Genomic DNA, 22860 nt, shown 5'->3' with positions numbered 1-22860 from the left:
CAGTTCTCAAGGTAAATATGAAGTAACTTAGTAACTGAAATTCTTGTACTTCTGATGAAGCTCTAATTGGATCTTCAACTTAAAAAAAAATGCCTATTTACTTTGTCAAACAGCTATGAATTGAAAGTAACCTCTGTTTGTATCTTTAATGGAACATATAACCTTTATAACAAACCACAGTGTTCAGTAACGCTAGTTAAGTTTTGCCATGTAACAGAAAAATACAGATTACTGTTCATTATTTGTCTGTCTGCATTTATCATAAATTTTAAGATAAAGAAAATAAGTAACGATTTAATTATGATTGACTTAAAAGATTCCAGTATTAAAACTATTTAAGAATAAAGACATAATAAAGTTAAGTGTAGGCACTTACTCAGTATATAAATCTTCTATCATTGCAACAATAATAACTATGAGAGACACAGCAAATATCTGACATCCAGAACCAATGAGAGAGGAAAATATCAGTGGGTGACTTGATGGTCTAAATACATCTCCATGCACCTGTTTCCATCCATATTCATCTCCTAGGTCTCTATCCTACATACAAATATATATAGAGAAAAGCAAATCATTCAGAATCAAACTAAAACATAGTAAATAGGTAAAAATTACAGTTGTTAAGTTTCCTCCCTCCAAATTTATAGCTACTTAAAGAAATTCAAAATATTGAGAAAATATATTCCAAACTTAAAATGATCACTGCCTTAATAACAATGTTAAAATGCTGAGGTTCAGGAAGCTGACTTCTGGTTGTGCTCAGAGAATCTCAAACAATGGAAAAAGAAAAGGTTTAGTAACAAAAAGAAATGGTCAAATTGGGAGAACAGTGCACTGACTCTCTTAATGTCACTTTCAGACACTATTCTTGCCATTCACCTCATAGCTGTACCTCATATACAATCAGGGGCTAGGTGGAGAGCGAAAGAGAAGAGTATCAAAACCAGTACTAGATGCCCTAAGAATGCAGAAATGTCCGTTAGCACCTAGAATCTAAGAAAACATATGGGGGAAATATCCGATATGAATATTTTTATTTAAGAGTCTATATAGCATTTTTTTAAAAAGAATTCAATTTTTACTTTGCAACCTTAGTAAGCAAGTGCTCCTTTAAACAGTTTCTAACACAGCTTGCTTCTAAAACAATATTTACTAAGGAATAGCAGTCCCTCAAGGTAATCTGTTGTGGTGGGGAGAATCCTAATCAGATACAGTTAAGAGACACCAAATGCTTTATCAACCCTTTGATACTTCACAATATACCCTAGTATATTAAAATTTAAAATTTTAAACAATTTCCCAAGCCAGGCACAGTGGCTCACACCTATAATCCCAGCACTTTGGGAGGCCAACGCTGGAGGATTGCTTGAGGCCAGGAGCTCAGGACCAACCTGGGCAGCATAGTGAAATTATCTCTACAATAAATAAAAAAATAGCCAGGGGTGGGGGCTTGTTCCTGTAGTCCTAGCTACTCAGGAGGCTGAGGCGGCACAATCACTTGCGCTCTTGAGTTTGAAGTTACAGTGAGCTATGATCACACCACTACACTCCAGCCTGTCTCTTAAGACAAATTTCCTATTTAATGATACAGTTTACCTACATGGAATATCCATTAGCCAGCACTCCATATAACACACTTTTTGTTCTCTAACTTAGTGAAAGAACTTAGAAAACAAATCTTTCCTCTGAACCCACTAAACATAAATTAATCCTTCTACCCATTTCCTGAATTTTAAGCAATATTTAACAGTATTAGAAAGTTACTAATACAGGTCTACATCCTCCTAGATGCAATTCTGAAATAAAGAGTTCTAAGAACTAACAGTTCGTTTCTTAGGTTTGATATACTCCTACTTGGTGGCAAAACTTGGCTTGAACTAACAAGAGGTTACACTATTTATTTATCCCACTTCGGGTGAATGTTCATATGTTTTGCTGAAAAAAATATTATTTGATTACAGGGCATGGTTACAGAGCACAATGGGCATTTTACATCTTTCTTAACTCTAAAAATCCTGAATTCTGGAAACTCATCTGGCCCCAAGACTTCCGATAAGAAATTATGACCTACCTTCCAACATTTAAAACTTAACACTCAGTTAAAATGTTTTTACAAATATAATGTGAATGTTTACTCACCATATCATCCATTTCTTCCTCTTTACTGTACCGAGCATAATCTTTTCTTAATGTTCTCATTAAAATCATTGAAACTAAGCCCACCAAGAAGATCACCATCATGAAGGAGTTGAAAATTGAAAACCAATGAATCTAAAATAACAGAAAATAAAATGTTACCAACCTGCAATATCAGCCCAAAATTCATAGGTTCCACAAGGACAACTGGATGTTAATGCAAAGAAAAAAAAAGTCTTTAATTAACTCCTTTAGACAAAAATCCAAATTTAAGACACTTTGAGGATGAGTATTCATTATGCCAAGAGGATTGGCTTTCTTTACAATAAGCTCCCGTATGTTGAAAACAAGCTACCATTTATATAAATTTTCAAAATCAAAGTTATTGTTAAAAAAAAAAGTACAATTGGCCAGATAGCCTATACTATTCAGCATTATATGGAAAAAACATGGGCTCTGGAGTCAAACATAGCCAATTTCTGGTTATGTGACTGCAGTTTTCTCATCTGGAAAATGGAGGAGATAATACTGATCTTGTCATTGCTTTGTGGGGTTTAATAATGTATATATAAAGCATGGCACCTTAGATGCTCAGTAAATGTTAGTTCCCTTCTCTCTAATTGAACAATCCGAAAACCTCCTTAAAATACTAAGACTAAACCATTATAGTTGGCTGCCATGGACTTAGGTCACCATCCTGAATGATTTGCTTCACTTGCTCCAGGTTAGTTCATCCTCACCCTATCACCATCATTATGCAGCCCTTTCCAAACCCATGTTACATAGAATATTGAGGCATCCTTTAGTTCCTCAATGTTCTTGAAGCACTTGGCTTTGATTTTATCCACACATTTGTTACAATATTACATCTAGATTCTGGTTCATAATCACAAGGTACTAGTCAAAATGTAGCACATCTGATTTGAACTAGGTCTGTGGCACTGCCCAGTTATTTCTTTATTTACATTTTAATTCCCAAAAGATCTTTAGGGATAGTGCCCAAATTTCTCTCCTCTCTTCAAGGCCCCAATACCATCCTTTCTCCTGCCTTCCCTTGAAGCTAATTCTGTCTTCTACTATCCATCATGACACAATCTTTCCACATCCACATTTTGAGGTGTTTTTTCTCCTCTCATTTTGCATCCCAACCCCTCCACCTTTCACCAGCATCAGCAATCTCCAAATGTCCTTATCTACAATGATGTCTACTCCCTGGGGTTGTCATAAAGTTTAAACAACAAAAGTAAGCCTGGCACATCATAAACACTAAATAAAATCTAAAAGTTATTGTTATTGCTATTATTCTCTTCTGAAGGGTTTGCTTCATCTTTTGTCCCTCATTCTTTTCATCTTCTCACCTCCCGATCCTTTCAATGTCAATACTTTTCAAAGCAGACATGTTCCAGTTCTTCCCTCACTTCCTCCAAAACACAATACAATCTCACTTTTGTCCCACAAAATTTCTCTCAAAGGCCTGCAATGAACTTCTAAACAGATTCAGCGGCCAATTATCTGCCTCACTCTCCTTGATCTCTCTGCCACATCTGACCTTTCCTGACACTACAGCATCCTACTTCACTGACTGCCGCTTCCCCTCTTTCATCTTCCATGATGGCTCCTCCCATCCTTTGTGAACTTCTCCAAAAGCTCCAGTCTTAGTATTCTGCTGTGACTTCTTTAGGTTCTCAGAACTTTTAACCAGCATTCCAATGATGATGATAACACCCTCTCCCCCACCTCCCATCCCGCCCCAAATCGCTAGTCTTCTTTCGCCCTCATGTTTCAGGTTTTTGCTAACTACAATAATTTCCACTTGAATGTCTTTCTGGAATTTCAGACTCAGACTGCCATAAAGTACACTCATAATCTTCCACCTCACATATAATACTTGTTTCTGATTCTCTAACTTCTGCTAATGGTACTAACATTTGGCTTTGAAATTTTACAATTATCTCTGGCTCTTCCTTCTCCTTAATTCTTCATAAGTATTATTAAGCATTTTTTTTTTCAAAATGACTTGTATCCATCCATTCTGCTTCATTCCCATGCTGTCACCTCATACCTTGATAGCACTAATGGCCTCCTAGTTGGCCTGTTTGTTGGTCTCTCCCCTTCCTATCTATCCTGTAAAAAGCTATCAAGGAAATCTTTCCAAAGCATGTTCATATATCACTCCACTATTATAAAACTTACAGTTGTATACCCTATTTCTCTTATATCAAATCTAAGCTATTTTCTCCAATATTCTATACTCCCTGTAATATGGCCATCTCACCTTATCTAGTCAATTTTTCTTTCCATTATATGCTATATTCCAATAAGGCTTATTCCTCTTCAAGAACCCACAAGCACAGTATACTCACTTTCACCTCTGCATTTTTCTCATAATTTCTTCTCAATGGAATCTATTTCTACTCCCCTTAGCAAATTCTACCCAGTCTTTATATTCCAACACAAGCACCTTCACCTCCATGAAACCTCTTATCTACATATTCCAGTTCTTCATAGATATCCTCCTGCTCTAAAATTCTATAGGTACATACATATGTATTGCTGTGTATGATTAGGATATATGTTAACTTGGACTAACGTGCTGAATATGTGCATGAAGCTGAAGGGCAGTCCTGGCTCTACTACCCACCCTGAGATTTCAGGGACGGGATAAACTCTACGGCTCTTCTTGAATAACAGGAGACAGCCTCTTCAGAAGATTATTCCTTACTTCATTCAACAATTTATTTGAGTAATCTAGTGAAATTATAAAGGAATCAAGAAATGCATTGTTTTTTGAAATGTTTGCTCAAAAAAGATTATACAAATCTAGTTTATTGTAAAAGTATCATTTAAGGTTCATAAAAGCAGTCTATGATTTTCCAAAGATTTTATTTTGCTCCCACCCTGAGATGTTAACCCAGAAAAGCTCAAAAGGGAAAGAAAAATGACACATACCTTCTTTTAGTCAATTTATCAAATTTTTTAAGATAAAAGTTTTATATAATTACTAGTAACTATACTAATTAGACACACATTAAATGTTGAAATTTCTAACAAAAGCTCTGCTATTTTCTAATTTAAGATATATACTAATCTATTATAATGTAGTAATAACCTGAAATTTTATAACATTCCTTTATTCTAAAAATATGAGATGTTGTGTAATTGTGAAATTATTATACCAGGGAAAATACTTCTTAAAAATAAAGAAACCTGATGTCACAAAGAGGTTTACTAACCCTACTAATTGCTGCCTGCCAGCACCCTCTAGTGTCACTAATCCTGAAGCTGCACCCTCAATCTGTCATAAATTTTAGAACACAACTGGAGATAAATAACTATACCAACAATACTACCTCTTACCTGCTATGTGCCAAACACTGAACTGGGTGCTTTATATCAACGTGAAATTCCCCAACAGCTCTGCAAGGTACTATAATCCTTGCTTCACTATTAAGGGAACAGAAGCTTAAGGACCGAACCATTTAACCAAGGTAATAGTATGCAGCAAAGCATCAGAGTTTGAATTCAGCTCTAATTCCTTTGCCTGTGCTGTTAGTCACCGTATTAGAAGCAATCCCTATACTTGTACAGTACATCATATCCTCTCCTTCTACTTAAGGAAAACGATGCAATATTTCTCTCCTTTTTCTCCTGCACTGCCAGTTTTGCAACCTCCACTGAACCCCATCAGCATATAAAGTTAATGTTTTTCTTACATCTTAAAAAAAAAGAAAAAGAAAAATCTCCTAATTCCATTTTCTACACTGGCTACTGCACCATTTCTTTGCTCCCTTTAGCAGCCAAGCTCCTCACAAGTCCATACTTGCTGTGTCCAATTCCTCTCTTCCCATTCTCCCTTACAGAAGCTCTCTTCAGATTCTGAATGCCCCATCATTATACCAGAATTGTTGTCAAGTTCACCAATGACTCCAGGTTAATGCAACAGTCACTTTTCAGTGCTCATCTTACTTGACCCATCAGCAAAAACTCAGGACTCATCTCTCGATCCTCCATGATACACTTTCTTCTCTCGGCATTCAGAACACCATGCATTCTTTCTTTCCCCCCAAAGCCCTTAACTGAACTCCCCTGTTCTTCCTAAACTCTTAGTACTGTACCCAGGGCTTAGTCCTTGGTACTCTTCTCGCCCTACATTTCCCTTCCTTACCAATTATTACATTCAGTCTCATAGCTACAAATATGATCTATATGCCGATTACTGCAAAATTTGTGTCCCTAGCCCAGACCTCTCTCCTGAACTCCAGGACTGATATATCCAATTTGAAGGTCAATTATTTCCATTTGGATATCGTACAGACACACCAAAACTAACATGTCCCAAACCATTCCCTAACCTTCCCCTCTAAATCTCCTCCAAATACAGCCCCAGGGATGTCAGCTCCACTCAGACTAAAAACCCTAGAGTTTGTCTCAACTCTTCTTCACCTTCCTATCAATCAGGAAATGCCTCCGGCTTTAACTTCAAAATACACTCACTATCTAACATCTTTTCATCACCTACCCTGCTACCACCCTGATCTGAGTTACCTTACCTCTTACCTGGATTGCTGTAACAGCCTCTCCACTGTTCTCCCTTCTTCTACCCTTGACTTCCTGAACCCACATAATAATCTGATCCTTTTAAAACAAAAGTCAGATTTGTTGCCCCCCTGCTGAAAACACTACAGTGCTCCCCTGCCCCCTTTGCATTCAAGAGTAAAATCCAAAGTCCTTAAAATGACCATGGATGATCTGGCTCCTGCTACCTCTCTGACTTCATCTTCTTGCAGGTCCTCAAACCACAATAAGCATATCCTCACTTTAACAGGATTTTCAATGGTGTTGCCTCTGCCTGGAATACTCTTTCCCCTAAATACCCACATTTTTTATTTCCTTCAACTCCTTCAAGCTTTTGCTCAACAGTCCATTTCAGAGGCTTACCTTGACTACAGAATACAAAACTGTAACTTACCCGATCCCCGGTACTCTTGTTCTCCTGTCTACTTTTTCTTTTTTGACACACTTCTCTTTGAATACAGTGTGTTTTACTTATTCTATTTATTTCACATCTCCTCGACTAGAACATAAGTTCCTAGAGGGTATAGATCTTTGCCTTTATTTTCTAATGTATCCCTACTTACCTAAATATAGTGCTTGGCAGATAGCAGGTGCTCAATTAATATTTGTTGAAATAATAAATACAGTATACTGTTCTATAGTGAAAATACTAAAAGGCAGTCTTTCCCCTAAGTTGTCAATGCCCAGTGGGGCTAGAAACAAGGCAGACCTAAGAGTTCCAGTAGGGAGTGCCAGTTAAGAGCCTTCATATCCTCAAAAGTTATCTAAATCTTGAAATTATCTGCATCCATACCCTCAGGATTGCCTGAGTATTATACTTGAGGAGAACACATAGCAGGTGGAGTTGAGGTGGGGATTGCGGTAGGGGAGAAAATTTTAGCTCCAAGAGTAGTATGCTAAATCCTTCAGTAAAAACAGTCCAGGCAGGGCGCAGTGGCTCACGCCTGTAATCTCAGCACTTTGGGAGGCCAAGGCAGGTGGATCACTTGAGGTCAGGAGCTCAAGACCAGCCTGACCAACACGGCGAAACCCCATCTCTACTAAAAAAATACAAAAATTAGCCAGACATGGTAGTGCGTGCCTGTAATCCCAGCTACTCGGGAGGCTGAGGCAGGAGAATCGCTTGAACCCAGGAGGCCGACGTTGCAGTGAGATGAGATCATGCCACTGCACTCCAACCCAGGGGACAGCAAGACTCTGTCTCAAAAAGACTAAATCCCAAATAGCTTAGTTGTTAAAATCTTTGAACTCTGAGAAAGATCAGAAATAGTGATAGGTTCCAGTAGAGTCTAAGAATGGAACCTAACTGTAATATGTAAATCTGAGACAACAAAAACTTTTGGACCATCTCAAAAATAGGTGATTAATAAACTTTAAAATTCTAGTCCAAAAGATTAGATCAAAAGAAAGAAGCAGCAATTCAGGAAGAAAGTCAGAAGAACAGATATATCCTCTTATGCCTTGTCTTTTTATCTCCATCCTTGAGGAGGAAACTACCAAAACAAAGTGTGATTTTTGCTATAAAGAATCAAAACTACCTGTACAAAACCAACACTAATGTCACTGGCTTCATGAACTAAAATTCAGCGAGTATCTGTCAGTGGGGGCTGGGAGAAGTGGTGGGGGGGGGGGATTTCTTCCCATTCCTGATGTTTCTTTCTACATGGATGGATTTCCATAAGCAGAAATTCCTGATCTTAATCCACTCTCTCATTACCTCCTTCTGATGCGCACATTGTGTTCTTTCTCACACCGTAAGTTGTATAAGCGCAAGTGCCTATGTAGGGAAGCCTACAATATACTCTGAGTGTGTTAAGTCCAATTCTGAGTTTCAGTAGTAAGAAGCCCACTTGATCACAGATATAAGCCACATTCTCCACTATTCACCCTATTACAAGTCCAATACGCTATCCATTCTGCAACGCAGTCACCTAATATTCACCTTATTAGTGATATTTTGGCTTCCCATATGTTATATTCTTCTCTGTATATCTTTTAATTGGTTTAAACCACAAGCACAAAGAAGGAAGTTTTTGATTGCTCCTCTAAAACTCCCTATCACTCTTATGATTTCAAGCTCATGCTTTAAATCACTATTACCTAAATCTTTTAATCCACCGTCCTCAACACAGTGCCCTGCAAATGACAGATGCTCAATGTCTGTTAAATGAATTGGTGCACATATTCAATGTCTTAAATTACACTATTTACCTACCCGATGTTGGAAAAAGGACGGATCAAGGTATTTGTCAAATCGATCTTCAAATTTTACATCTGACTTTTTCCATTTTACCTGAAAAAAATTTTTCATTTGAAAATAAAGGCCAGTGAACAAATTAATAATCTGATGACAAAACTCTGAGCAAAATACAGAACTATTTACACACACCTAGAATTAAAATTCACTAGAGAAATGGAGGAAAGTTACTTACAACATGAGAAATGGAAACAGTTATGATAAAACTAATCAACTTTTCTGTTTATTGACAAAACTTAACAACTTTCCTTAGAGGGGTCATTTCAGTTCTCAAGGACTGTTTATTTTCGTTGACTTACATACTATAACCTGATAAATGTGACATGAACTGAATTAGTATAAGCTCATATCACAAGTGTCTAAATCAATTAAAATAAGAATCCGTACATCTGCCTGGTGTGATTCTGTCCCGCGCAGCTGTTCTCTTGAGCAGAAGTCATTTATCTCTGTATGCCTTCTCTCCCACCTGTGTGCTGCCACCCCATGGAAGATTCGATGGACACAGACATGTGTCCCTGAGGCCCCAAAACTATCTTTTCGGTTGTGAACTAAAGGCCAACAAAGATTATCACTTTAAGGTGGATAATGATGAAAATGAGCATCAATTATCTTTAAGAACAGTCAGTTTAGGGGCTGGTGCAAAGGATTGCACATTGTTGAAGCAGAGGCAATGAATTACAAAGGCAGTCCAATTAAAGTAACACTGGCGACTTTGAAAATGTCTGTACTGCCAACGGTTTCCCTTGGGAGCTTTGAAATCAAACCACCAGTGCTCTTATGGTTGAAGTGTGGTTCAGGGCCAGTGCGTATTAGTGGACAGCACTTAGTAGCTGTGGAGGAAGATGCAGAGTCAGAAGATGAAGAAGAGGAGGTGAAACTCTTAAGGATATCTGGAAAGCGATCTGTCCCTGGAGGTGGTAGCAAGGTTCTACAGAAAAAAGTAAAATTTGCTGCTGCTGATGATGATAATGATTTTGATGATGGGGAAACTGAAGAAAAAGAAATCTACACGAGACAATCCAGCCAAAAATGCACAAAAGTCAAATCAGAATGGAAAAGACTCAAAATCATCAACACCAAGATCAAAAGGACAAAAATCCTTCAAAAACAGGAAAAAAAAACTCCTAAAACACCAAAAGGACCTAGTTCTGTAGAAGACATTAAAGCAAAAATGCATGCAAGTATAGAAAAAGTGCATTGAACAGTCCTGGGCACTACTGGTAAATTAAGCCCAAAGATGGGGAGAAAGGAAAAGGAGAAACAAATATAGTCCATACTGAGTATCATCAACAATCCAGACTGAAGTCTTCTATTTTAATCTCAATCCCCTTTTCTGATTTGCCATGGATGCCTCTTCAGGCTGGAAACAATCTCACTCTTGGTTCCCTAAAGCACTTTCTTCTGACTGCTGTGATTCAGTGAACCTTGCCCTTTGCTTTCAATTACTTGTGCATTTGCCTCACCCCTGACCACGTTCTGGATCACCTTTGTATCTCCTTAGCTGCTCAATAAATATTTGAACGAATAATAAAAAAAAGATTCTGTACATCTTTCTTTTTTTTTTTTTTTTTTGAGACGGAGTCTCGCTCTGTCACCCAGGCTGGAGTGCAGTGGCCGGATCTCAGCTCACTGCAAGCTCCACCTCCCGGGTTCACGCCATTCTCCTGCCTCAGCCTCCCGGGTAGCTGGGACTACAGGCGCCCGCCACCTCGTCCGGCTAGTTTTTTGTAGTTTTTAGTAGAGATGGGGTTTCACCATGTTAGCCAGGATGGTCTCGATCTCCTGACCTCGTGATCCGCCCGCCTCGGCCTCCCAAAGTGCTGGGATTACAGGCTTGAGCCACCGCGCCGGGCGATTCTGTACATCTTTATTTTTAGACTGCATTACTTTAATTACAACTATAAAATTTCTTCATTAAGTTCAGTTATACGAGGATTATTTGCATCAGGTACATATTCACAAAGCTTGAAAAACTTTCAAAATTGACTACTAGCAATGGACTCATTCCAGTTACGAGGCAATCACTGGCAGAAAGTCTATCTACACTGAATTTCTCTCTCATTTCCACTATTTTTAAGCCTAAGAGAACAGAAATAGCCTGACAGTTGCTAAAAGGCTCTGACAAGCTCTCACTGTGCAGGAGTGTATTATTCCAACTGACAGAGCAAGCCATGATAAACTGTATCTATCCAGCAACTTTCAATACAGCATCACTTCTATATGCAACATTAAAAAGGAAAGGGAAACAACATGAAGTACTGCAATCTAAAAACATAACCATAAAAATACATGACTGGGTTAGTCTAATTACCCAGTTACAAAAGTAAACTTGGCTGTACCAAAAGGTTTAGGTCCTGCAAAGGCATAACTGGTATCTAATACTACAGACCTGAAGCAAATCCTCAATTTGCTTTTAGGAGGCTTACTTAGATACACTGAGAAAATATAGTTTTAATAATATTCTGCTGCATCCCATTTCAAGCTACATATTCATTTACTAAAGCTCAAAGCCACAAATTGTTGACATCAGGTCACAAACACTACTTCCTACATTAAACTATTTGAATACTTACTGAATATGACATCTGGATTTTAGTATTCGGAACCAGTTTCACCTTTCCTTCACTAGTTAGATTAACATCAACAATTCGATTTCCATTAAAACCTATTTCAAGTTTTTTGTAGGTCCAAAGATAGTAATCTTCTCCATTTTCATCAGCCTCACCAACAATACCTTAAAAAGAAAAAACACTTTATACAAGGTAATACCACTTAATATTTAAAATATCCTAGAAGCTAAAGGCTCATTATGTTTGTTTTTTTTTCTTTCTTAATAAAAAAGCAATATTACCATTATTCTTCATGGTTAGAATAAGGCAAAAGTGCAAACTGGACTTCTACTCTTCATTAACTAGTTAGCAAACACACATCATGGTCATACTACAGTGAAAAAGTGATAAACAGCTCAGCATAACCAAACACTAATTTGATTCCCAAAGTTCATGCTTTGTCATTAGTATCATTTTCATTGTAACAATTATCACCTTATATATGTATACTACTGATAGGGTTTGGATCTGCATCCCCACTCAAATCTCATGCTGAAATGTAATCCCCAATGCTGGAGGTGGAGCCTGGTGGGAGGTGATTAAATCACAGGGGCATCTTCTCATGGTTTGACACCACCCCTACTTGGTGCTGTCATTGCGATAGTGAGTTCTCCTGGGATTTAATGTTTAAAAGCATGTGGCACCTCCGTCCCCTCTCCCTCCTACTCCTGGCCACTCTTGGCTTCCCCTTCACCTTCCGCCATGATTGTAAGTTTCCTGAGGTCTCCCCAGAAGCCGAGCAGATGCCGCTATGCTTCCATTATAGCCTGCAGAGCCTTGAGCCAATTAAACCTCTTTCCTTTTTAAATTACAAAGTCTTAGGTACTTCTTTATAGTGGTGTTAGAATGGACTAATACAACTCCCTAACATCTCAAAATTTCAGGGAAGTGCTTACATCACCATCTGCCGAGGTTACCCAGCTACTAGTGGTCAAACCAAAATTAAAATCAAGGTTTCCAGATCCCTAGTCTAGTACTTTCTCTAATAACCTATGATCTACCCACTCCCAGTAAGATGTACACATGTATATATAGTAACAAAACTTAACATGTCTCCTTTTCATACCTCAACTACTGGATCTGTCCCTGGGAAATCAGCAAAATAAAAGGAACGCTGAAAATAAATGGCAATAAGGATGCAGTTTAAAATTATCACTTCAGGCCGGGCACGGTGGCTCAAGCCTGTAATCCCAGCACTTTGGGAGGCCGAGACGGGCGGATCACGAGGTCAGGAGATCGAGACCATCCTGGCTAACATGGTGAAATCCCGTCTCTACTAAAAAAATACAAAAAAAACTAGCCAGGTGAGGTGGTGGGCGCCTGTAGTCCCAGCTACTCGGGAGGCTGAGGCAGGAGAATGGCGTAAACCCGGGAGGCGGAGCTTGCAGTGAGCTGAGATCCGGCCACTGCACTCCAGCCCGGGCGATAGAGCGAGACTCTGTCTCAAAAAAATAAAAATAAAATAAAAAAAATAAAAAAAATTTAAAAAAATAAAATTATCACTTCAATCATAATTTGGGATATTGGAAAAAAAAAGATCCACAATGTTAGGGAAATATCATGGGTGGTAGCTGCGGATACATCTCTCATGCCCTCAGACTGCCAGTTATTTGTCCAATGTTCCCCACCCAAGCCTAAACAGTTCCCAATAGCTTTATGCTCCATAAGTTACTCCTTAGGGCCTTCCCCCTATGCTTTAGTAAGTATTAAGGAAAAATATAATCATTTCTTATAAAATACTATTTATTAACCAAAGTGATTCTAACTGGTACAAATTCAAGAAGTATAGTTTTGTTTTGCTTGGGACTGTAGGGGGATAATGAAATCCTTCTTTTACCTTTATTTTTTATTGAAACAAGGTCTCACTCTGTCACCCAGGCTGGAGTGTAGTGACACAATCATACCTCACCGCAGTCTCAAACTCCTGGGCTCAAACAATCCTCCCACCTCAGCCTCCAGAGTAGTTAGGACTACAGGCAAGTGCCACCACGCCTGGGTAAATGTTTTATTTTTTTGCAGAGACAAATCTCGTTATGCTGCCCAGGCTGGTCTTAAACTCCTGGCCTTGGCTTCTCAAAGTGCTAGTATTACACACATGAGCCAACACACCCAGCATGAAATCCTTCTAATAATTAATTATTATTTATTTATTTATTTATTTTTTTGAGACAGAGTATCACTCTGTTGCCCATGCTAGATAGAATGCAAGGGTGCAATCTTGGCTCACTGCAACCTCCACCCGCTGGGTTCAAGCAATTCTTGTGCCTTGGCCTCCCAAGTAGCTGGGACTATCGGTGTGCACCACCATACACAGCTAAATTTTTTGTATTTTTAGTAGAGACAGGGTTTCGACAGGCTGGCCATGGTGGTCTCGAACTCCTGGCCCCAAGTGATCCACCTGCCTTGACCTCCCAAAGTGCTGGGATTATAGGCATGAGCCACTGCGCCCAGACAACAATGAATTTCATAAAGGTTTATTTACCTATCTACTCTGAAAACCAGACTTTGGGGGTAAAGACATAATTATATCAAGTAAGAAGCTACTCTCTAAGAGGCTTTTAAAAGACTCTGAAACCTTTACTCCATGAAAAGTCAGATACAAAGTTTTTTGTTTTTTTTTTTCTGACAAGGATTCCCCATGGTTCAGACATTCAAGGACATCCAAAAGTATTTCCCCAAACAGGGAATATTCTAAAATCCCAGGGCTATAATAAATTTAACACAGGAAAGCAGTTGCCACTGTTGCTAACAAGCCCCACAGCTATGACTGAAAAAATCTAAAGCATGATGGCTTATGCTTATAATCCCAGAACTTTAGGAGGCTGAGGCAAGAGGATTGCTTGAAGCCAGAAGTTCGAGATTAGTTTAGGTAATAAAGCAAGACACCTTGTCTCTACAAACACACACACACACACACACACACACAGAGCCAGGTGTGGTGGTGTGCACTTGTAGTCCCAGCTGCTCAGGAGACAAAGGGACAAGGATCATTTAAGCCCAAGAGTTCAAGGCTACAATAAGCTATGATGGCATCACTGCACAAACCTGTAAACAAGGGAAAACAACAGGGAAGAAACCTGTTCTCTCAAAAATGAAGGAAGCCCAAATCAATGGGATTCCCTGAACTATAGGCTCAGAAAAATCTAGTGAATATTCAGAACATATTCCTATCACTGTCAGAGCTGATCAGAGTTACACAGATCAGAGTCTGTGTTACCATAATAGTAACTGCAGTCATTTACATGAAATGCTTACTGAATATACGTAATTAACATGCAACACAGTAATGATGATGCATATAATTATCTCTTGATATTAACTGTCTTATAAATTTCATCTTAGTGTGATATTAAACTCTGATCTGGTATGTTCAGAATCTGAGAGTTTACTGCTCATGACAACAGTAATCTGCTAACCATTTTAAGAATCTTAAACATTCATTATACGTAACAGCAGATTTCCAGAGACAAAAGAAAGAAACAATTAGACAAAGATGTGATCAAACATACTGGCCATGACAGTGGGCTGTACTTTGCATTACAAATGATTTAATCAAGTCCAACATAAATGATTTTGGATTATTCATAAATTGGCATTAACTATGCCATAGCTCTTCTCTACTAATATGGATAAACAAGAGCAAAAACATAAACATTTTTTAAATTGAAGAGTTATGGCAAATAACACAGGAACTAGCAAAATAAGCCATTCAAGAAACTATCATAACAAGAAAACATACTACCACAGTATCAACATGAGAAAAAGACAGAATGAAACTTCAAAATCCTATTAGTCCCTTTAATTGTATTTAAAAAAACAAATTAAAATAAGATATGAAAAAAATGGAAGCAGAAGAACTTTTTAGATTGTTCTAAGCACTTTTTCATTCTTGAATCTGACATGTTATACTATATAAAAGTTACATTTTAGGCAAGTTTCATGTAAGGCATGGCAATGTCAAAAATTCTTCAACAGGTGACCATAAAACTGGTATTAAAATCATTCTGTAAAAAACAGTGAAAACACATTTACATCATGATCCAGTATACAATCACCTTAACAGAGTCTTTACATAAATTGTGATTATGCAAATTTTCCCAAATCTTAAATACAACATACAATACTTACCCCATATTGGTAAATCATCTATGTACATCTGGTACCAGTAGTGATTTTTTATGGCATATACAAATGCATCTCTCTTTTCTTTATCTAAATCAATTTCACAGTAAGTGGCTGGCATCACATCATCTGCATAAAATAAAAATTGCAAATTAGCCCCACTAGTTTGCAAAATAGATACATTAAAAAAAAAAAAAGAAAAAAGCCAACATTTTCTAAAGTTAAAACTTCTATTCACAATAGTTGATATCTGAGTGACAAATATGTGGGGGTTCAGTGCACTATTCCTCCCTTTTTTTGTGTATCTTTACGACTTTTTATAATGAAAAAATTTCAATCATCTTTATTTTCAAACATTACCTTACTAAGTGAAGAAATCACCCCTTTATATAAAGAAAATTATACAAGAAAATTTATAAAGTAACTTTAAAATAAATTGATTTTAAAAACAAAAAAAGCTTAAACACATAACAAAGTTTGTATTTAATATATACAAAAGCTCAAGAATATGATCATAAACAGAGATAACCATTTCTAGCTATAAGATCTCTCTGAGATAAACATTGATTTTAACATTCTTGGAAAGACAAGTTACTAGAAGCCACAGATTCTACAAAAACACCCAGTGACTACTTATAAGTAGGAAGATTAAAAAGCAACCTCTATTCAGCAAGCATCACTGTTTATAAATTGCCTTAAAGTCCCCTAAAGATGAGTCATTTTCCACCGTTGACTGCTTTCAAAAATACTACTACTATAATTCTATTCAGATGGTTTCTAACTTAGTAAATTTAGTATTTCAAAAATGTACCTATGTTTCTAATAAAACAAAAGAAAATCCAAAAAACCTACAAATACTCAACATGTCAATCAAAAGAAGTTGTTTTGGTATATTAAGCAATCAGAAAGAAAATTAAGAAATCATTCTGAACAAGAACAAAAAAGAAAGCACAAGTTTGTTTTTAAGTTCTATACTATATTTGTACTATAATATTGGTTATTTGAAATACACAATGCAATTTCTCTAAAGAAACATTATTAAACTTTTTGTTGATCAAAAGTTCTTAAACATAAATTGTAGCTACATCATTTAGTGGCTCAAAGAAATAGCAACTTAATTTATAACTCAAGATACTCAGCAATATATCTCCCCAACCCTTAACAGAGATAATAGCATCCCACGTTATAGACCAACCTAGAGTGGGTGTCCCAAAACTACAACACCAAAGATGGCAGTAAACACTGAAGTCCCATGGAAGAATGTCAGAGAAATGGCATCCTCAAAGTATGGGAAGAAAACTAATTTGTCTCCAACAACGACTCCCATATAGATTTTCTTTCTGCCCAAGCCCTCCTAGGCAGCAAGGAATTTAGGATTTTCATGATGGCAAAAAAATAAAAAACCCTGAGGCTAAGCAATGAAGCAACAGAGGGTTAAAAAAATGAGATTGCTTCAAAGGGTTTCTATAGCAGGAACTAGAAAAACTGGCAGCAAGAGGTCCCCAAATGGGATATCCATGGAGTGTGATAATGAACAAAAGGCAGCAGGCAACTGCAGCTACAGAAGGGATATTCAGAACCAAAGGAAGGTCCAGGCTTAAGGGACAACAAATGGCCACAGTGGCAGTAGGGGACCTCACAGCTACCTCTGCAAAGCCATTGAATTTCTTGCCGTTAGAAACAAACATTAATTAATAATGGTCATTAACAATGTGGTAGATTTAAGTAGGAAGCTCTGAAATATATACAGTATGGCATTTATCTGTATAAAGCTTTTTTTTTTTTGAGATGGAGTTTCGCTCTTGTTGCCCAGGCTAGAGTGCAATGGCGTGATCTCGGCTCACTGCAACTTCCACCTCCCAGGTTCAAGTGATTCTCCCGCCTCAGCCTCCCGAATAGCTGGGATTACAGGCACATGCCACCAGGACCGGCTAATTTTTTGTATTTTTAGTAGAAACGGGATTTCACCATGTTAGTAGGTTGGTCTTGAACTCCTAACCTTAGGTGATCCGCCCGCCTCAGTCTCCCAAAGTGCTGGGATTACAGGCGTGAGCCATCGCGCCTGGCCTATCTGTATAAAGCTTTTAAAAGATTCCTCAGAGTCTGAACTTTACTCCAACTCTTTTGTTTCCCAACTGATATATCTGCCTCTATGCTCAAGCCAAACTCAATTCCCACATACCTTGTGCTCTCTCTTGGCCTCTGAACTTTTCTGCTCATGCTGTTAACTCTACCTAAAATGTCCAGTCCAAAATCCTCCCCATCCCCCAACCCTTTCCTCCACAAAAGAGTCCGATTCCCCACTCCCCATACTTCTCATACCCACTCCCTTATGGTATGTAGGCCTGTACCATTTTCTACCTCATACCAGTATCTTGCTCCTCAAAAACACCATTAGGTCTTGAGTGCTTTGTCCATAACTGATTATATCCTTTTTATCTCCAGCCACGCCTGCTTCAGTACCCTGCACAGACTAGGCACTAAACAAATAAACCAAAAATTTTAAGAGCATAATTTTCCATTTATTTGGCAAAGGAAATCACTAGGTATATTAGGGTATGTACCTATACATGCATCTGTGTATGAATAGTGTGTATGTTTGTACAGAAAGCAAGGTTAGGTAGACTCTGGACACTACGCACCAATAATCTACCATCAATTACCAATAAAACTCCACGCTAATAATTGAATAGGCGCAGTGAAAGCACTGAGAAAAGAAAGTGGTAATTATTCATGAGTTCTCTAAGAACACAGTATGCCATACTTGGTTTACTTTCTCTTTTGATAATATTACATTTGGAAAATGAGAAACAGTCTACCTCTAATTCAGCAGCACTTGGCAAAGACTCTCATCAAAGAAATCAATATAAAAATTTATAGAGGCCGGGCGTGGTGGCTCACGCCTGTAATCCCAGCACTTTGGGAGGCCGAGGCAGGTGGATCAGGAGGTCAGGAGATCGAGACCACCCTGGCTAACACAGTGAAACCCCATCTCTACTGAAAAAAAAATACAAAAAATTAGCTGGGCGTGGTGGCGGGCGCCTGTAGTCCCAACTACTCGGGAGGCTGAGGCAGGAGAATGGCGTGAACCCGGGAGGTGGAGCTTGTAGTAAGCCGAGATCGCGTCATTGCACTGCAGCCTGGGCAACACAGCGAGACTCCATCTCAAAAAAAAACAAAAACAACAACAACAAAAATTTTATAGAGAAATAGGCAGAAAGGTGAGGTTTATTCTGAGCTCTAGTATCCAGTAGCTATGTGAATAAAAAGCAAGTTACTTAACTTCCATGAACCTCTCAGTTCCCTTAACAGAGATAGCATCTATGCTATCTCCTTCCCAGAGTTAAGAATTAAAAGCATCAGGCCACGCGCAGTGGCTCACACCTGGAATCTCAGCACTTTGGGAGGCCCAAGGCAGACTGATCCCTTGAGCCCAGGAATTCGAGACCAGCCTGAGCAACATGACAAAACCTCATCTTTACAAAAACCAGAAAAATTAGCCAGGCATGGTAGTATGTACCTATAGTTCCAGTTACTCAGGAGGCTGAGCCCAGGGAGGTTGCGGCTGCAGTAAGCTGTGATGGGACCACTGCACTCCAACCTGGGCAACAGGGAGACCCTGTCTCCAAAAAAAGACAAAAAGGATTGAAAGTGCCAATATATTCACAGAAAGTGTTCTTAAGTTTCCTTGGGCCTCACACCCCTTTGAGAATCCAATGAAAGTGATCTCTCCCTTGCCCACCCCCTGAAAATGCACATTCACACAAAATTAAGGTAGAATTTCAGAGGGCCTGAAGACCCCAGAAGCCAGAGCTCTTGGTTGAACTATGCATATCCAGAGCCTACCATAGTGCTGGAATGCAGTAAGATACTCAAGAACTGCTGAATGAACTAGAGGAAAACAAGAACTGGAAAAACTGATATATTCACAGTTAATTAAATAACTATATAAAGAGTATTGATTAAATGACCACCCTGACTAGCAGTATAAACACTGTAATTTTTTCTAAATGACAATTTCGCAACCTGTATCAAAAACTGCCTTAAATATGTTTATACACATTGATTCAGTAATTCTACTTCTAAGAATTCATCCTAATAACAGATTCAGAGATGTACTGAAATACGTGCAACAGCAGAGAAAGAAAGCCAAAGAAGGATGGAAGGAAGGATCAAAATATCATACAACTAGAAAATGGGAGAAAAGGTTGGGCATGGTGGCTCACACCTGTAATCCCAGCACTTTGGGAGGCTGAGGCAGGCAGATCACGAGGTCAGGAGATCGAGACCATCCTGGCCAACATGGTGAAACCCCGTCTCTATTAAAAACACAAAAATTAGCTGGGCGTGGTGGCGCAGGCCTGTAATCCCAGCTACTCGGGAGGCTGAGGCAGGAGAACTGCTTGAACCAGGGAGTCAGAGGTTGCAGTGAGCCAAGATCGCACCACTGCACTGCACTCCAGCCTTGTGACAGAGCGAGACCTCTCAAAAACGAAAGAAAGAAAGAAAGAAAATGGGGGGAAAAAAATCACAGTATCTAAATTACACAACACTATGTAGCCATATTTTTTTAAAGAGTAATTAACAATATGGGGACAAGCTCATAAAATGTCAAGAGAACAAAAGCAGAACAAAAACTATATATCACTTACTAAATGAGTTAGAATGTGCTTAAAACAGTGTCTGGCACATAATAAGCACTATATAAGGATTTGTTAAATAAACTTTAAAAAAGTTATACATATAATGAACTCAACTTTTAGATATTTAAAACAATGTGGATAAACAGAAACACAGAAGGACTGACGAAAATACAACAAAATGTTAATGGTAATTATAGCCAGTTTATGTTTTCCTGTAGTTACTAAATTGTGTATTTGAACTTGTATCACTGTTAAAATCAGAAAAATATATATGCATATACATTCCTTTAAAAAACAAAAAACAGAGATGCCCATATTTATCAAATCTGCAGTTAGTATAAGGTATAAGAAATCAGTAATAAGAATTGACAAATTTCAGATTCAAATTATTTGGTCTGGCTAAAACACTTTGGTTGAAACCAACAGGACAAAACATTGCACCAAGTTCCCAGACTTCCACTTACAAACAAGGCAGATTTAACCACAAGTATGTTTTTTCTCTCTCCTAAAACACATTAAAATGTCAGCAAAGGAATAAAAAGGATGTTAAGTCCACAAAGACAAAAAGAAGAGAAGACAGTGGGGGGAAAAAAAAATATATATATATATATAAAATACGTATATATATACACACACACATAAAATATATGTATTTGAAATATATATATATATATATCTATATATATATATATTTTGAGATGGAGTTTTGCTCTTGTCGCACAGGCTGGAGTGCAGTGGTACAATCTTGGCTCACTGCAACCTCTGCCTCCTGGATTCAAGCAATTCTCCTGCCTCAGCTTCCCGAGTAGCTGGGATTACTACAGGTGTCTGCCACCACCCTCAGCTAATTTTTGTATTTTTTTGGTAGAGACAGGGTTTCAGCATGTTGGCCAAGTTGGTCTCGAACTCCTGACCTCAAGTGATCCACCTGCCTTGGCCTCCCAAAGTGCTGGGATTACAGGCGTGAGCCACCGCACCTGGCCATGGGAAAGATTTTAACACATTTTTAGGAAATGGAAAACAGCTGTAAGATGACAAACTACTAACAAAGCAGGAGAAAACATAACAGGAGAGTGATGCCTGTAAGGAAGGGAACTGGTGTCACAGAACCCAAGAGACACTCAGGACTTGGAGGCACTACACAAGCTAGGGGGACAGATGTAGGACTGAACACAAAGTGAATTGTATTAAAATATTAAATATGTACACAGACGGGTTGGATAGCTAAGTCCCCTCCTCTACCCTTCATACAGCTAGACACATACTGTACCCTCAACGTATCCCTGTAGTAGACCAGTGGCACCTTCCTCTAGAGAACTTAAACCAGAGGGGCTCCAGAATCAGGGACAGCAGGAACAGCAGAAGCCAGGGACTGAAAACAGCATGAGGGATTACCTAAAGTAAACATCTTCAGGCTGAATAAAATAAACCTGCCATCCCCCCAACCACTTTTTCTCACCCCTTGGCAATCAGGCCTATATTCCCCAGGCAGGTATCTGGAGGGAAATACTGCATAGTGAAGATAAGAATAGCCAAGATTGAGAATCACTGAACTAAAAATATATAAGGCTCTAAACAGCCCTTGGCCTCTCTTCATATCTGCAGTACTCTCAACTTACCACTTAACTCTAAAGAAAAAATACTTGTAAAATAATTTCAGCTCGGCCAGGCGCGGTGGCTCAAGCCTGTAATCCCAGCACTTTGGGAGGCCGAGACGGGCGGACCACGAGGTCAGGAGATCGAGACCATCCTGGCTAACATGGTGAAACCCCGTCTCTACTAAAAAATACAAAAAACTAGCCAGGCGCGGTGGCGGGCGCCTGTAGTCCCAGCTACTCCGGAGGCTGAGGCAGGAGAATGGCGTAAACCCGGGAGGCGGAGCTTGCAGTGAGCTGAGATCCGGCCACTGCACTCCAGTCTGGGCGACAGAGTGAGACTCCGCCTCAAAAAAAAAAAAATAATAATAATAATTTCAGCTCTCTGTTAAGTTGGGAAATTCAAGGAAGAAAAAAGTTCAAGAGAAGATCAATAAAATAAACAGAAGGAAGGAGTCCTGTAGAAGTCACTGACTTTTCCACAATTAACACCCTTCATTATACTGCAGGAATTCTCAAACGGGGGAAAGGGCAGGACGGGTGGGTGGTGATCTCTTCTGGTTAAGAATTACTATTCCAGATCCTCTAATGTTCATAATGAACCAGTTATCATAACAACAAGTAGGCACAATCTGTCTGGGTGCTAGACAATTTATTAAAAGCATACTATGTCTTAATAGCTAAGGGTGCAATGGTGAACATGAGTGCTATTATAATAGGCTAGTGCAGCAGCTTGGGGATAAATCAAAGTCTATAATCAATAAACTAACATGTCATAATCACAAATACAAAATCAAGTTGGAGTACAGACCCATACTATGTGCTATTAGTATTCCTAATTACCATTTTTTGAATATAAACTATATACCAGGAACTCTGATAAATGCTCTATATGCATTCTCATTTAAACCTGACACTTC

The 22860-nt window shown here is 38.5% G+C and overlaps 1 protein-coding gene across 1 annotated transcript in view; it reads right to left on the bottom strand.

Moving 5' to 3' along the window:
* Nucleotides 1–22860, bottom strand: part of TM9SF3 (transmembrane 9 superfamily member 3) — a 71461-nt gene that overhangs the window by 33849 nt on the left and 14752 nt on the right. The window contains exons 3-7 of the mRNA XM_010389581.2: nucleotides 15709–15831; nucleotides 11545–11705; nucleotides 8930–9007; nucleotides 2143–2274; nucleotides 377–543 (exon numbers count right to left, since the gene is read on the bottom strand). Of these exons, the coding sequence (XP_010387883.1) occupies nucleotides 377–543; nucleotides 2143–2274; nucleotides 8930–9007; nucleotides 11545–11705; nucleotides 15709–15831 (661 nt within the window). The remainder of the gene's footprint in view (nucleotides 1–376; nucleotides 544–2142; nucleotides 2275–8929; nucleotides 9008–11544; nucleotides 11706–15708; nucleotides 15832–22860) is intronic.

This window comes from Rhinopithecus roxellana, chromosome 11, assembly GCF_007565055.1.
Source record: "Rhinopithecus roxellana isolate Shanxi Qingling chromosome 11, ASM756505v1, whole genome shotgun sequence".
In the NCBI taxonomy this organism is placed as follows: Eukaryota; Metazoa; Chordata; class Mammalia; order Primates; family Cercopithecidae; genus Rhinopithecus; species Rhinopithecus roxellana.
Note: the sequence above shows the minus strand (reverse complement) of the source record. Positions and strands in the feature narration are given on the sequence as shown.